At 41.1% G+C, this 15,403-nt stretch overlaps 2 protein-coding genes and 1 long non-coding RNA gene across 6 annotated transcripts in view; 1 reads left to right on the forward strand and 2 right to left on the reverse strand.

The window, feature by feature from the left end:
* The first annotated feature begins 316 nt into the window (after nucleotides 1–316).
* On the forward strand, nucleotides 317–2,525 carry cimip5 (ciliary microtubule inner protein 5). The gene is made up of 3 exons (NM_001141374.1): nucleotides 317–677; nucleotides 1,821–1,860; nucleotides 2,000–2,525. The coding sequence occupies exons 1-3, from the start codon at nucleotides 442–444 to the stop codon at nucleotides 2,189–2,191; spliced, it is 468 nt and encodes a 155-aa protein (NP_001134846.1). The 5' UTR covers nucleotides 317–441; the 3' UTR covers nucleotides 2,192–2,525.
* Nucleotides 2,526–2,757: 232 nt separating this feature from the next.
* LOC106600625 (uncharacterized) lies at nucleotides 2,758–5,424 on the reverse strand. Its single transcript, XR_001327860.3, has 4 exons — nucleotides 4,271–5,424; nucleotides 3,771–3,997; nucleotides 3,618–3,674; nucleotides 2,758–3,514 (listed from the first exon to the last, which is right to left on the reverse strand). It is a non-coding gene; the product is annotated as an uncharacterized LOC106600625 (long non-coding RNA).
* Nucleotides 5,425–8,973: 3,549 nt separating this feature from the next.
* The window catches only part of rock2a (rho-associated, coiled-coil containing protein kinase 2a), a 45,563-nt gene continuing 39,133 nt past the window's right edge, over nucleotides 8,974–15,403 (reverse strand). For 2 of the 4 annotated variants that reach the window (XM_014192157.3, XM_014192141.2), the window contains exons 24-31: nucleotides 15,116–15,307; nucleotides 14,744–14,912; nucleotides 13,999–14,069; nucleotides 13,809–13,897; nucleotides 12,173–12,251; nucleotides 11,787–12,051; nucleotides 11,379–11,592; nucleotides 8,974–10,783 (exon numbers count right to left, since the gene is read on the reverse strand). In XM_014192157.3, coding sequence (XP_014047632.1) covers nucleotides 10,714–10,783; nucleotides 11,379–11,592; nucleotides 11,787–12,051; nucleotides 12,173–12,251; nucleotides 13,809–13,897; nucleotides 13,999–14,069; nucleotides 14,744–14,912; nucleotides 15,116–15,307 — 1,149 coding nt within the window. In that variant the 3' untranslated portion in view covers nucleotides 8,974–10,713. Of the gene's footprint in view, nucleotides 10,902–11,378; nucleotides 11,593–11,786; nucleotides 12,052–12,172; nucleotides 12,252–13,808; nucleotides 13,898–13,998; nucleotides 14,070–14,743; nucleotides 14,913–15,115; nucleotides 15,308–15,403 lie in introns of all 4 variants that reach the window. The other 2 variants (XM_014192150.2, XM_014192160.3) reach the window with 2 other exon arrangements.

Consider the following 15,403-nt stretch of genomic DNA (forward strand, 5'->3'; position numbering starts at 1 on the left):
TATAAAGGCTGTTTTTTCTCAAGATCTATAATAGGCTATTCTGCTGATATAATTCCATGATAATAACTAAAAGCTTAAGTGCAACAATCTTGTATTGCAGATCTATCTCCCAGCACACATCCACAGGCCTACATTGCTGCATTGACAGCACGGATTGATTATTGCCGCGCATAGAAAAATTATATTTGATTTTGTCTCGGGAAATGGGCTTTGAATAGGCATCGGTTGGCCTTATAGACTGTAATGGTATAGCTGTGGAAACCAATGATTGGGCAAGTGAATAGAGCTGAATTACCCTACTGTCTCCCGGGGAGACGGAGAAGTAAACAATAGAAAGCTGAGCCCTGACCTAGAGACAAAAGCCGTCTACAAGGCAGTAGTGATTGGGGGCACATCCGCACTCAGTTCTAAATTGATACAATTTGTCTTTGTAAAGTTAGAATGGATACGAAAGGCAGCAAACGCGCAACTTCAGCAGGCTACCGATTGCCAGACCCACCTAACGTCGCTTTGATATCACCGTCCTCGGTCTCTGTGTGCAAACTTCCGCCGGACAGGACTCGAAACACCCGCGGCGGAGAGAGTCCTTGGGAGAACCCCGACTCTCGCGACCCAGTCAAACAGGATCAAGTCTGGCGCGAGTTCGTGCGCGCAGAGAGGAATGGAGTGAAAGAATGGTAATGGCTGCTTTGAGAATGCACAGCATTAATTATTTCCCACCTTATCGTTTTTTACCAGTCTATCATTAGTGCACATTTCATACAGGTAGCCCAATCTGAACCCGAAATCTTCACTGTTGTAGGCATTTAATTCCAATTCATGATACAGCCTATGTTTTACATGTATTATTGAAGAATTAAACGTACAAATGCTGCCTGCTATTTGGTACCTAATGAAATAAATGTAGTCCTTTCATTAGACCCATGACACAACTGCGTTTTAAGGGTATATACCAATGACTGTATATGAATGGACAAAGCCTTAGATCACGTGACACCAATCCTTCCTATGTGAAGACTCAATAGCGCATTGAAGCCAAATCTGCTAACATTATGCCTAACCTTAAAATAAGACCAAAAATAAAATTAAAAAATGCATTTTTACGATTCAGACAATTTTGACTTTGTCGCTGTACTATCTAGTGGAAACCCAACTGAAGTAGGTTAAGATGGTGTCTCAGGGAGACATAACATGGTCACATAACATGTACAGACTGATCTATTCCAGGAAGCGATGTTGCAGGCTAGCTCAGTGCTGCCCCTTCTCATTGAGTAACTCAATTTGAAGGCTGACCTGGGTACTTCAGGCTGCCATTAGCAACTATATAAATTACCCTTATAACTTCTTCTCGTGCGATTTTAAAATAATCGGTTCAAGGACATACCTCCGGTATATTACAAGGAATTATTGGTACTATGATTGTCGGAAGATAGCCAACAGTAGCCTAGAGGTTAGAGCGTTGGGCAAGTAACTGAACGGTTGCTGGATCGAATCCCCGAGCTGACAAGGTGAAAATATGTCGTTCTACCCCTGAACAAGACAGTTAACCCACTGTTCCCCGGTAGGCAGTCATTGTAAATAAGAATTTGTTCTTAACTGACTTGCCTAGTTAAATAACGTTTTTTTAATGTTATTTTATTTACAGGAAGATTTACATTTTTTCCATCCACTATAATGGGGGATCCTGTTTTCTGCTAACAATGCATGCAGTACCGCGGTCGGCCTTGAGGTTCCGTGACTTCAATGACAGGGGGCAGTCGTTCTCCCCTGGTATAGGCAACCATGTAGGCCTACAATCATAATTGTGTTTTGATCCACAGGCAGAAGAATTGGAGTTTTCTCAAGAACTATGATCAGCTGGTAAATTATTTGCCAATTTGTTATCTCATTAAATAGTCAACTGTTTTATTTTAACACAATCTCTTGTTGATATCAATGCTGCATGATCCTGATCTAAAGTTGGTATGACCCTAAACTTTGTGCCCACTTGTCCACACAGGGTAACCACAGGGCAGAGAGCCCTTTACCAAACTATGTGCCAGTGTTTTCTGACCATATCCCCAACACCACCAACCAGATGTTTGGGAGTCGTGTGTGCACACCACTGGGCAGGGAGCTGATGAGAATGGATAAGCTGTTAATTGGAAGCTATAGCAAGTGCAAGCCGGGTCCAGATATGCAGCCTTGCTAGCATCAGCAGGGAATAAGACTCACCCAAGGATGTCCACTATCAATCTCGCCTTCCAAAAGAGAGCATATCAGTTCCATTTTAAAGGTGTAGCTCGTGTTCATGTAGCTGGTGATGGCTGATATGTTCCTTGAATTGAGGTTTTACTCATATTCTTTGGAGGCTTGCTTTACATTTTCAAGAAATCTATTTTAACTGATAGCTGCTCATGTGTTTGACCTGTGAAGAGTTTACACATTGCCAATAGATCTAGTTGAGACTCTACTTAACTCAGAAAATGATGCCATTTTTGTTACATTTCTGTTATATTTCTCAATAAAGAAGTACTGTATATTGTACTATGGATATTATTGTGTGAACTAACTGAAGCATAGCCTATTCAATGATACACAAAAAAAGCAGTATTTTCATAGTGAATACTTTCAAGCTCATGGGAACTCACCCAGTTGAAGTTGACCTCAGAATTTATCATAGCGAGTCATTGGCTCTTGCCATATGTTGTGTAGATCATCCAGCTATGTGCCTCAACCACAAAAGAATGCATAGGAAATATTAATAATGAAATTAGATGGTGCAATTTCCCCCATTTATTTGGCATTAAGGCATAACTGGAGCTACACAGATGATTAATTTCATTATCAATGGGCTTGTAAGTGATGAACATATCAAAGCTATGTGAACATGACGAAATGACAGAGAGAGGGAAATGCTTGAGTCTTTTAACTAAGAACTAATTTGGCAATCGCCAAATAATATTTTTCTTTGCTAAATATTTTTCTTATTCTTTGAAAATGCAGAAAAATCCCCTTATAAAGAAATCCACTCTGGGAAAATTGCCTGTGGGACAAAAATACAAAAAGTTAACATCACTGTTACTTCAGCCATATACTACTGTATGTTACTGTAAAGTAAAGGCATAGTTAATGAAATTGATTCTTTTTGGAAGGATTGTTCAGAATAATACCTCTATAGGATAGAATACCAGGGGCAAGATTCTTCCAGCTATCTTGAGCAGACTCAAATGGCAACGCCATAGGTGCAATGAGGGTAGAGTGTGAGGGAGGACGCAGTCCAAGTCCCTGGCTTGGAGGCTTTGTGGTGGTCCATAATTGAACCATAGACTTGCAGTTAGTGGGGAAAATGGTAGCAGGAGATCACCACAAAGAGCAATGATTGGCTGGTACAGTCTTAGAGTTAAGCCTAATGTAGTCTAAAGTAACATTCACCTGCTTTCATGGACTAAGGATTCACTCCTTTGGGGAGACTGCCAGAGTTCCCCAGATGTCCATTCATTCCCATCGGGGGAGGTGGTGGTACTGGCTTGTTCTGTAAAACACATCAACTTATTTTACAATTATTAGTAATATTCTAACAGTTGAAATACAATGGCCATTCACTGCTTTAAATTGCATTGAATGTAAGTGTATACCTCAGCATTGGGCTCAATTTTGTCAACCCATCTGTGCAGGGTTGGATCCCAGATAATCTGAGGATGAAAATAATAACACTGTGAATCAAGCCACAGAGAAAAATATGAATTCACTAGTGTCTCTATATAGAATATAAATAACAGGTTCTTTACCGATTTGTCTTTGTCCTCGGGTAGATGAGCCTCCTTCGGATGAACCTCTTTTCCCCTCCAGAGAACCAGCTGAGCCAGCCACCATTGTTTGGTGTGTTCTTTGCCGCAGGGGTCTCAGGCTCAGCCACTGGCCCGGCTGCCAGTCTGGCTTCGAGGGTTGGCCTCGGAGTGTTCTGGCTTGGTGATGGACATCATAGCAGGATGCACAACATGTCTACTCAGGACATCTGTAATAAGAGGGAGAAGTCAGGCCACTCTGCTCATGTCACCATACAGAACAATCACTAGCTGACAGGTAGGAGCGTCTCGCTCTGATACTCTCAACCAGACTGCCGGCAGTCACAAAGATTCTTAGAGCTAAACCTGTTTTATGTAGCTAGAGAACGCATGAAAATATAACAGCCATACACTCACACGAGTAGCAGGTATTTGATCTATCACAACTAATTATCACTCTTACAATGACAATTTAATTTCTTATAAGATAAGGCTTAAATGACCTCTTCTCTTGGAATAGTACACACTCCAGCATCCCATTCCCACTTTCGTCCCACCATGGGGATGATGGGAGGTGGTTGTGGAGGATTGTCTCTATTCTTCACAGGGACACCGGCTTTCGGTAGGATCTCTTCCCTCTGTTCAGAAATGCTGCTTGTTGGGATGTTGTGATTGGATGTTGAGATTACCTCCGTCTGTGCAGCAATGTTGGCTTCTGGGATGAAGTATAGAGCACATACAGTCATTCAAGAAAAATCTACCACTTGCAATCTAATGTAATTCACACCAATCCATCCCAAACATTTCAATCATCATCCTCACCATAACATAGAGTTATTCTACAGTATCTTAGACTCATCTGACACTATCTGAGAGATAGCAGTCTGCAACTCAATAAACTTTCCATGTATGTCATTCAGCTGACCCTGCAGGTGTTTCATCGACTGCTTTACATTGTTCAGCAGGGCCTGCATCTCTGCCCTACAGGAAATCTGGTGGTTCAACAGACTGAGATGAAGAGAGAGGCTTCATGCCCATTTGACCATCTTTAGGATTCTTTCTCACTTAACACCAATCTTATTAGGAATGCACCTTTGTGGAGATGTTACTTGCAGCCCTAGGTAAAATCCGCTATGTAGTCGCGACTCGCGAGTGATCTACCAAGTCACCCAGAAGCCATAGGTCGATAGATCTCCGTCTAATTATGAAATAATGGAATCAGTCCAGCTACTATATGTCGCAAACTTTAGCACGCTGTTTGTGCGCATGGTGCTGAAGCTTCCGCAAATACTTGTTTTGATGCGCGCGAAATCTACAACGAAACCTCAACAGTCTTCTGCTGGAGCTAACGGAGTAGGTTTGAATTTGTTTGCAGAAAAGTGCATTCCGAAAGTATACTCCTAATATCTGCACATTATCCTGTTAGGTTCTATGAATGTGTAATTGTTTTTTGATTGATGTATTGCATGCACGGTATGTTAATTTTAAGCTAGAAATCAAATTCATTATATGTGATGATAATTGTAACGCCTGCGGATACAGTTTAGCCGACACAATATCATGCATAAGTTAGTTACATTGTATTTAGCAAACCCATGACATGCAATACACTTCCTGCCAGTGCCGGTCCTGGCCGTTCTGCTGCTCTAGAAAACAAATGGCTGCCCCATCAAAGCTAAAATAGTCCCAGTAAGCAAAATGATGTTGAAAAGAGTCTAAAATACGTATTTTCCAGACGTTGGAGTAAAGTTCCATTTAGGTGCTGAATGAAAGGTGAAAATACATATTTTCTGGACGTTGAAATTAATAAAAAAAAATGTTCTGAATTAAATTTGTAAATATGTAATTTATAGACGTCTATGTTTGGGCCAAATCAGGGCTGGTCCAGAGTGGACAAAATCTTAACCAAACATAGACGTCTTTGATTGGTTCAGATTTGGTCAAAATCATTGGACGTGGAAATCAAGGCCGGTCGAGACTGCACAAAAAAAAAGACGCCCAGTCTGGACAGGATAAGAAAAAGACACCCAAAAGGCGTCAGCGTCGGTCCATGCTTACTGAGGTATAGCCTACAGTGTCGCCTTAAATTTTATTTGAGGAATGCCCATCTATGTGGTAGGCCTACTGTTTATAAAACACCAAAAAGGGCCAATCCGGACAGGACCAAAAAAAGACGTCCGAAAGATGTCAGCGTCGGTCCGCGCTTACTGTGGTCTGGGGTGTAGCCTACTATGTTGGCATCAATGAATGCACATCCATGTGGTAGGCCCACCTTTTGTAAAACAGGCCGTTGCATTGGCTTTATTAGTCCTAATTCCTGTGACTAATCAATTTGGCTATTTAAGCTTTGAATATCAGCTACCCAACTTTACCAGGAGTTATCCTGGGCCTATTTGCAATGTGTTTACACAGCGGGAAATGCATAACTATTTTTTTTTCTCGCTCTGATCAGTTCATAAAAAATGTATGGGTACTATTTGAAACCACTGATCATGACAATTTAGCCCATGGGATGAAACTCCTGGACAGCGGTTTTGAGTAGCCTGATTGTCCATTAGATATTGTCCATCTTACTTTGACCTGTACTGTTTTTAGGATATGTTGTTTGTTAACATTTCAGCGCAGTTTTGTATTTGATTGTGAGCCATTTGGGTTAGGCTATTTGATCCGAGAAACCTGCATAATGTAAAGTTTTTGTCTCATACATTTTATCTCCAGCCTCTAGGCTACAGAAAAGACGGAATGTTGTGGAGCGCTGCAGCGACGCGTCTCTCCAACAGCACCCTGGAGAGGAGCGCTGGGAATGGACAAGATAAATATTTTGCTTCGCTGGATTTGGCACAGTGTGCACTTCTTATCACAGGGCGGCATCAGCGCTAACCTAAAAAGCCCATATGCCACTGGTTGAAATTGTCATTGTTTTGGGGCAGAATTATGTGAGGTTCTATGTGCTGTTGGAAGTGTGTCTTGGTCAGTTTAGCTACAAAAAAAAAGAACGACCTCGTCAATCTGTGGGCCAGCCCTCAAGTAAGAAGAAAGTAAATAGACCTTCCTCTAAAGTTCACACAAGAATGACACCAAACCATTCAATCATGATGACATGTACCATGTCGCAGTGCTGCTCTGATATGAAATATCCTTGTTGCAGGGGCCAGGGCACGTATTTATCAGATTTCATTCAGCATCAGATTAAGGACAGCCCAGGGAATATTTATTTCATTTAACCTTTATTTAACTAGGCAAGTCAGTTAAGAACAAATTCTTATTTACAATAACGGCCTACCCCGGCCAAACCCTAACCGGGACGACGCTGGGCCAATTGTGCGCCGCCCTATGGGACTCCTAATCACGTCCAGTTGTGATACAGCCTGAAATCAAACCAGGGTCTGTAGTGACGCCTCTAGCACTGAGATGCAGTGGTTTAGACCGCTGCGCAACTCGGGAGCCCCCAAGTGGCACATACAGTAACTCATTTGCATAACATTGTGTGATAGGCTGAGAGATTTTTGAATGTGTAAAACATTACAGAAGGATATGAAATTAGGTGTCAAATCAAAGCGACGAGTCTATATTTGTGAGTAAAATAAGCATAGATACATTTTTCAACCATTTTCCATCTGAAATATTAGGCATAAGCAAAAGCTTTGATTGCTGGATAAACAAATGAAAAATAGATCTTAGAAAACATCTACCAGAAAAGTCTTAAAAAGTATCAGAAATACATCAAAATACAATAACGTTGATATAAAGAACCCTGCCAACTAATATCAACACGGACAGTATATTTTGTTTTGGAGAAATTGCTTACCTTGTGTAAGTTTAAGAAATATTGCCTTGTTCCGTTACCCACATATCATTAAGATATATTCTAATTTCTCTCCCTCATGAGGATAATTAAAATTCACAAAAGTACCAAGGAATGGTAGATCTACCAATTAGTTATAGTGATTTTACTGATATCAATTTTGTTTATTAAGTGATTAAAACTTGTAATTCCGTTACCAAATCGTTAACGGAATTACAAAACAATCAGTAATGGAATTACTGCAACTGAATTGGCTACAATGGGAAATCATAGTATTCACAAACCACAGTTGGGTCACCTGCTACTGTCCTTCCTTCCACTGGCGTACTGTTATGTTCAGATCATAGGCCTAACAGTTTTCTTTCTCTTTCTGTTGTCTGGTGGTAAAAGCAAGAGTATTAAAACAGTCTGGACAACCCCTCCCTCTCACGCTCCATTTAATGTTACCTCTCCCAGCTCTTACCGACACATACCCATGAGCCCCCTCTATTTCCATTTACTGTAACCAGCATCCTCACCCAATGAGCGCCGACTGACACCATACATCCATGAAAGTAGAAATTTGCTCAGTCCACTCTGGCCTTGATGTTAACGTCTACAGATGGACCGGACTGGATCAAATCTGAATTTATTATAGACGTTTGTTTCACAAGTTTGGATAGCATTTAGCGTAGTCCCAAACCATTGCATTTATCAGGAGTTGACTGGATTTACATCATGGAATGAAAATGTCTGTGCTATTGCATGTCATTACATAGTGTGGATTGCTGCACATGAATTTCTGATGTCTCTGTTCTGTCCACAGTTCTGGTATGATTTATTGTCATGATACTGCTGAATTCATGGGTGCTGTCTACGGTTTGGTACTACAGGAGAGCAGGAAGAGAAGTGCTAAAGAAGCAAGATTGAGTCTGCTAGTCACAAACAATCCTGACAAGTACAGTTGATTCTACCTCTGCTCTGTCAAACTGGACATTTAGCCCGCACTTCATCTTTCAGGTTTTTACTGGACATTGAGGCTTATTTCAACATTTCACCCAAATGTGAGGCTGAGAACTGGACAGTGCTGGTGACAAACGGACAGGTGGAAACCCAATTATCATACTGAAAAAGGAAGGGGTGCTGTACTGCCATTTTCCAAAACAATTTTCAAATGAGTGAACAGGTAGTGTTAATGTGGGTGGAGGTGTTTTCAGGATCAGACATTTGTTCAGATGCAGATTTTGTGTGCATATTTTCGAGCTTTTGCTACTGTCAATTTAATATCCTGAACACCTGAATCAATAAACCAACCCCTATTTAAAAAGATTGTATATGCTGGTACTTGTATATGCTGGTAAAACGACTTGAAAGTTGACATGTTATGTGGTTATAGAAAATACAGCATACCTCACAATGAGATAAACCAGAAGGCACATACATTTATTTATTGTTCAACAGGTTATCATGAACTTTACTCTAGCAATATCAAACATGCAGTCTGGATGATGCGCCTTTAAATACAAAGTGGACAAGGCAGTATAAATAATACAATGTGCACTGTATGTCGTCATGTAAAATATATACCGTGTATATTTATATGTATAAAACGTGCTTTTCAGAAGCTTCTTGGATAAAGGAGAGCACTCAAAGCACACCATCACTCTCCACCTGTAATATGAGCCAGATACACACAACGTGCCAAAAGAGGAATTCTTTACAAAAATATCTGAGAAAAACATTCAAAAAGCTTCTATTGCATGTTACTGTTCAATACTTTCAGCTTGTGAATACATTTGCAGAAACTTTTCCTTCTTTTTTTCAACAAAAATAAGTAAACTTTCGATTTTTCCCCACTTGTTCACAGGAATAAAAAACATTCTTACTACGGGTGCATTCACCAAAGGAAAGGCATGTAGTCAACAGCACTTTGAGGCCTTAGGGGCAAAACATAAAACACATGCAACATCACACAGAAGATGGTGGAGGGGTCATCAAGTAGATTTTGAATAGAAAATAAACAGTATCATTTCTAAGTAATACAATGCTTGTGTTTCATCTCTGGTTTGCCCAGACGTACATTCAAACAATGAAGGAGTCAAGCTATGATATTAATGCTGCATAATGGTGCACCAATGCATTCAGCTGGTGCAGTAAACATTTCCCTCTAATAATTGTCATGCTGCGTGGTAAGTACATTAAGGCAATGCCAGGGTGAAGTGCTATAAGGTCAGTGTTAGCATCTGAACTTCAGCTCTATCCACCTACCAGTTTACAGTATTATTCTCTTGTGGGCGTAGTGTTCTGCAGTAGATACTTATGATGGCTTGTAATTGTAAACTGTATTATTAAAATGTCTTTGCCTCGGCCACAAGCATTTAGGTTGGCAGAGCACCTCAAATCGCTTATTTCTTGATCTCTGCTTTCCAATGAGGATTTCTGGTTAAGTGTTGTCAAGGTAAGTGCTTCAACCCTCTGTTTGGCGTAATTGAGGCTATTGTTCTGTGTTGAGTGAACATCGGGATACACAAAGCCCAAAGCCAAACCCCTTCCCATGACCTTGACATCCAACCGCCCCTCTCCTAAAGGAACCTGGAGAGAAGTTGCTCTTCATATGCACACAGACGACAGGTAGGTGTGTTGGCACATCGTTCATGGGTGACTAGCAGTTGAAGTGACTGGACATAACTGATCATTCGAAGCCAAATACTATAGGACTATCACGGTGGAAATGGGAAGAGAAGTCTTCTGGAAGAGTGAAGTGGAATCAAAGTTGTGCAAGGAGGAAATGCCAAGTGGAACATTGTTTGTTATCAGTCTTTTGATTGCGTGTTAGGAGGAAACACCCACCACCTCGATCCTGAACCACATTCCCAAGTAAGGTTAACTGGAGAAAGAGAAAAAGGGAAACAGTATTAGTTTCTCCAAACCAACCCACAGCTCCGCGACACTGCCTGCGGCACAGCACGCATCACCCCACATAGCATGCAGCTGTCACACATTCAACCACCCAGAGCCACACAACTCTGCACAATGGATTGCATGTTTTATTGCAAAACGTCAAAAGTCATTGTAAATAAATGTACAAAACATCATATTATAACACATTCTCTTTTACATTAAAATGACTAGTCAAACTGAAACACACACAGAAGAGGTAAGTCATGATTTGTGTCGATGGCCACTTTTGGAGTCTTCTCGTCGCATCCTGGGGGCGTGTGATCTAGTTGGACTGAGGTCAGAGGGCAAAGGTCACACAGGGTTCAGGAGGAGGCTGATATAAGAAAGGGTTTACGGTTTAGGGTTTGATCATGATCAGATTCAGTAGTGTGGTAGGCGTTCCTGGAAACCTAAAAGTGTACGTAAAAATCTTATTTCCTGACATATACAACTACGAAGACAATAAGAGAACACATGAACATTTATTTTCTCAAATTCAGGTACACAAACCACCTCTTGGGCATGGTCCAAGAAAGCAGCCAATAGATTATAGGAATAAACAATATTTAGAAGGGAATATCCAAGTCCTATTTCAATACAACCAAACTCACTGCACAACATGCCTTCCTAGGGATTTACCCAGGCTTTTACCCTATCTACTCATCAGAAATCAAACGCATCATCAATATCATCATCGATATCATGTAACGCCTAATGTTAGTCCTATAGGCCAAAGTCGAGCAATCTGAAAGCGGAAAGTGGTAATGAGCATTGCCCAAATCCACCTAGCACTAGTCACGTCTAAGTATTTGATAGGTGTAAGGTTCCCATTTTTCCCAACCACCAGAGCCCTAGCTTTACTGTCTACGTCTGGCCTGTGGTCTTACCTGCTCTTGCTGGGGGGCAGCTGTCTGCTGGGCCGCCTCATGGACTGGCTGGGCTGGACCTTCATGGAGGAACGGGGCGAGGAGCGGGCAAAGTGCTCGGGGGCCGGGGGCTTCTTGGGGATCTTCTTGACCAGACGTCCCACCCACTTCTGTTGTTCCTCCTGAGACACGGCCAGCAGCAGCAGGTTCTTGGCCGTGGACACGTCATAGTTCACTACAGTGGGACAAAGGGAAGGGTTTGTATTGTGTTTAATAACTGAGAATAACTGTGCAAACAAACATAAAAAACAGTGGTGCACACCTCAACCCCCTAACCTTTCCTTGATATGTCCCTGACAATGTCTTTATATGCATCTATGTAACCCTGCTCTGCTATAAGCAACGACACCATACCCCCCACATCCCTACCTCTGCAGGGCGCGATGATCTCCTCCTTCTTGTCCATGTGGTCCTTGTGGCACTTGATGTGGCAGCGCCTGCACTCCAGGGCGGGCGGAGGCTTAAACATGTTCCACAGGGGCTTGGTGCACGCCTCACAGTTGGTGGGGAAGTGGTAGAGCGTAGGGATGAACTCGTGGCCCTTGTGGCAGATGTAGCTGGACTTCTCTCCGCTGGCCAGCTCCACTGGGAACTCTGGCTCCTTCTTACACTCTCCCTCATTGGCATACAGAATCTGAGGAGAGAAGGAAAAGGTCATCATTGTAATTGTCAATCATCATCAACAGTATGAACCAGCCCCATCACATGAATCGTTAAATAAATGCATGAACAAAGAGCCATAACAATCAAGGGACCTGGAATATCCTGGGGATCTCTTTGGCGTCAGCACGGTAAACGTCTGTTTGAGTGACAGGCCGCACATGGAAGAGTTTACTGAAAAGACAAGAAAAGGAAGAGAACAAAAATATTTTTGATGTTGAAGGTAAAAAAATATTAACTACAGTTATTGAATTACATTTTGTATGAAGGAATGAAATTATATTTTTGTGTCAAATCGCCAGTTGGCAACCCATCCCTTATGGGATTAATTGATACATAAACAAACATTACAGTAATTCACTGTGATAAATCAGTGATAATTCTTCTTCTGGTGTTCTCTGCAGTGCATAAAGAGTGAAATAATTAAAAATAAAAATCAATACATAATAGTAAATAAGGTTATCCAAACAATAATTATATCCTTTGAGCAGTAAAAAATATACATACATATACAGTACCAGTCAAAAGTTTGGACACACCTACTCATTCAAGGGTTCTTCTTTATTTGTACTGTTTTCTACATTGTAGAATAATAGTGACGTGCTATCGACTCTCTCTCTCTCTACCGCACCTGCTGTCTTTATCTCTGAATGATCGGTTATGAAAAGCCAACTGACATTTACTCCTGAGGTGCTGACCTGTTGCACCCTCTACAACCACTGTGATTATTATTATTTGACCCTGCTGGTCATCTATGAACGTTTGAACATCTTGGCCATGTACTGTTATAATCTCCACCCGGGCACAGCCAGAAAAAGACTGGCCACCCCTCAGAGCCTGGTTCGTCTCTAGGTTTCTTCCTAGGTTCCTGCCGTTCTGGGTAGTATTTCCTAGCCACCGTGCTTCTACATCTGCATTGCTTGCGGTTTGGGGTTTTAAGCTGGGTTTCTGTATAGCATTTTATGACATCGGCTGATGTAAAAAGGGTTTATAAATACATTTGATTGATTGTGAAGACATCAAAACTATGAAATAACACATGGAAACATGTAGTAACCAAAAAAGTGTTTAACAAATCAAAATATATTTTATATTTGAGATTCTTCAAAGTAGCCACCATTTGCCTTGATGACAGCTTTGCATAACTTGTTTAACACTTTTTTGGTTACTACATGATTCCATATGTGTTATTTCATAGTTTTGATGTCTTCACTATTATTCTACAATGTAGAAACCAGTACAAATAAAGAAAAACCTTTGAATGAGTAGGTGTGTCCAAACTTTTGACTGGTACTGTACATACATACACACATACGTAAATATACACTGTGTGTGTGTGATATATATATATATATATATCTCACACACACACACACATAAATAAATACAGAAAAATTAAACAGAAGGCATTTGAACCCAGTATGGCAAAGTGAAGATTCATGTCGGAGACAAGCCTATACACAATCTATATACAGTACACACATGCCATTTACCACATAGAAGCATAATATTTTTCAAATTTAATTATAGGTAGCCCTTTTTCTTTTATTCCAGGCTTTATCTAAATATTCCGCAAACGGAAATACACAATGGACAAAAAAAACATTTCAGTTTCTCTTCATCGCTCAGCCACATAATGCCAGGGTATATCTGGTGTAAGAGCAAGCGTATCTGTATTAGCATGATGATTTGAATTGAAGTAAGAGGAGCAGGTAGATAGTCGTTACTCACTCAATATCCAGCACCATGTAGGGGTTGGATAGCTCTTTGTCCTGTTCGCTGTTATAGAACAGAATCTTCTTGCTGCTCACAACCACATACTAAAAAGAGACAAGAAACAATACTTTTAACTGTAGCACATCAACAATATTAACTACAGAATGTTTGATCAGTAAAGCCAGGTTGTAAATCTTATCTTCACCTTTTTCTCCCATCCAAACTTCTTGGTGTTGTTCCTCACAGGCAGCGAGAGCCATCCCGCTAGTCTCATTTCTAAGAGAGTGAAAGAGGGGTGAAACATTAAAACAGCAGGTCAATGTTGTGATAGATCTACATGCTTCACAGTTCGTACATATTCCCAGGAAACACAGCATTTTCTATTTCAATGCACAAAATAATGTAAACTGTAGATGCATCAAATGATCGCAGCACTCTTAATGGTCTATGTTTCAGCTCCAGAGAGGTTTCCCTTCATGATGGACAAGATATCAATCAAATAAATCAATAAATGTATAAATCATCACAGTAATCAGTAGCCTATTATACCTGGGATAGGATATAGTAATCCTTCTAACCCCCCCCCCCCCCCCCCCCAAAAAAAAAGATATAGATGTACTATTGTAAAGTGGTTGTTCCACTGGATATCATAAGGTGAATGCACCAATTTGTAAGTCGCTCTGATAAGAGCGTCTGCTAAATGACGTAAATGTAAATGTACGAAAATGTTTTAAGTAGCCTATTATAGTGAGTACTGGTAACTGGACAACACAAGTCAAAAACAATCAGATGCCAAAGACAAAAGGAAAGATAGGTGGCACACCAGGACAAGACAGAGCATGTCACCAAAAATAACCAAAAGTCAATATAAACATACATACGAGGTACACGGCTGTGAACAGGACTGCTTGTACATTGTGATTGAATGCACACAAACGGGTCCTCCTTACCTGTGTAGGCGTCATCCGCGTCAAAGTCTGGTCCACTGCTGAGGCTGGCTGATTCCAGGGAGGAGACGTTGGCAGAGCTGAGGAGGTTATGTAGCTGCTCTATGTCACTGTCCTTACTGTCCAGGGCCATCTGCAGCTCGATGCGTACCTGACTCTCATCTGCTATTTGCTATTTGATACAAACAGGGGGAAAGGAAACATACATTTGAAATGTCTGTATATTGTTAGTTTGAGGCCCCTGTTAACTTTGTTGAACTCTCTTGGTGTGACTGACCACCTGCATGTCGTTAATCTCCCTCTGGTAATTAATGATAATGCTGTACAGGTGGTTGTGTGATGGTTAGTATTAGTTTGTGTTATGGTTGGACTGACCGCTTGCATGTCATTGATCTCTCTTTGGTACTTGATGATGGTGGAGTTGAGTTTCTCCTTCTCTGACCTCAGCTCCAGCTGTAACTTCCTGTTCTCCTTCTCCTTCCTGCGCACATCAGTGTCGTTGCCGCGCCGACTGCCTGCTGCACGTACCTCCTTCCTGTTCATGATCTCCGCCAGCTTGTTCACAGCCTGAGAAACACACAAGACAAGAAATAGTCATGATGAGCATCTAAAACAATAGACAAAGCCAAGTGTCTTCAACACGATTTCCTTGCTACGCAACAT

Source organism: Salmo salar, chromosome 01, assembly GCF_965601325.2.
Source record: "Salmo salar chromosome 01, fSalSal1, whole genome shotgun sequence".
Classification (NCBI taxonomy): domain Eukaryota; kingdom Metazoa; phylum Chordata; class Actinopteri; order Salmoniformes; family Salmonidae; genus Salmo; species Salmo salar.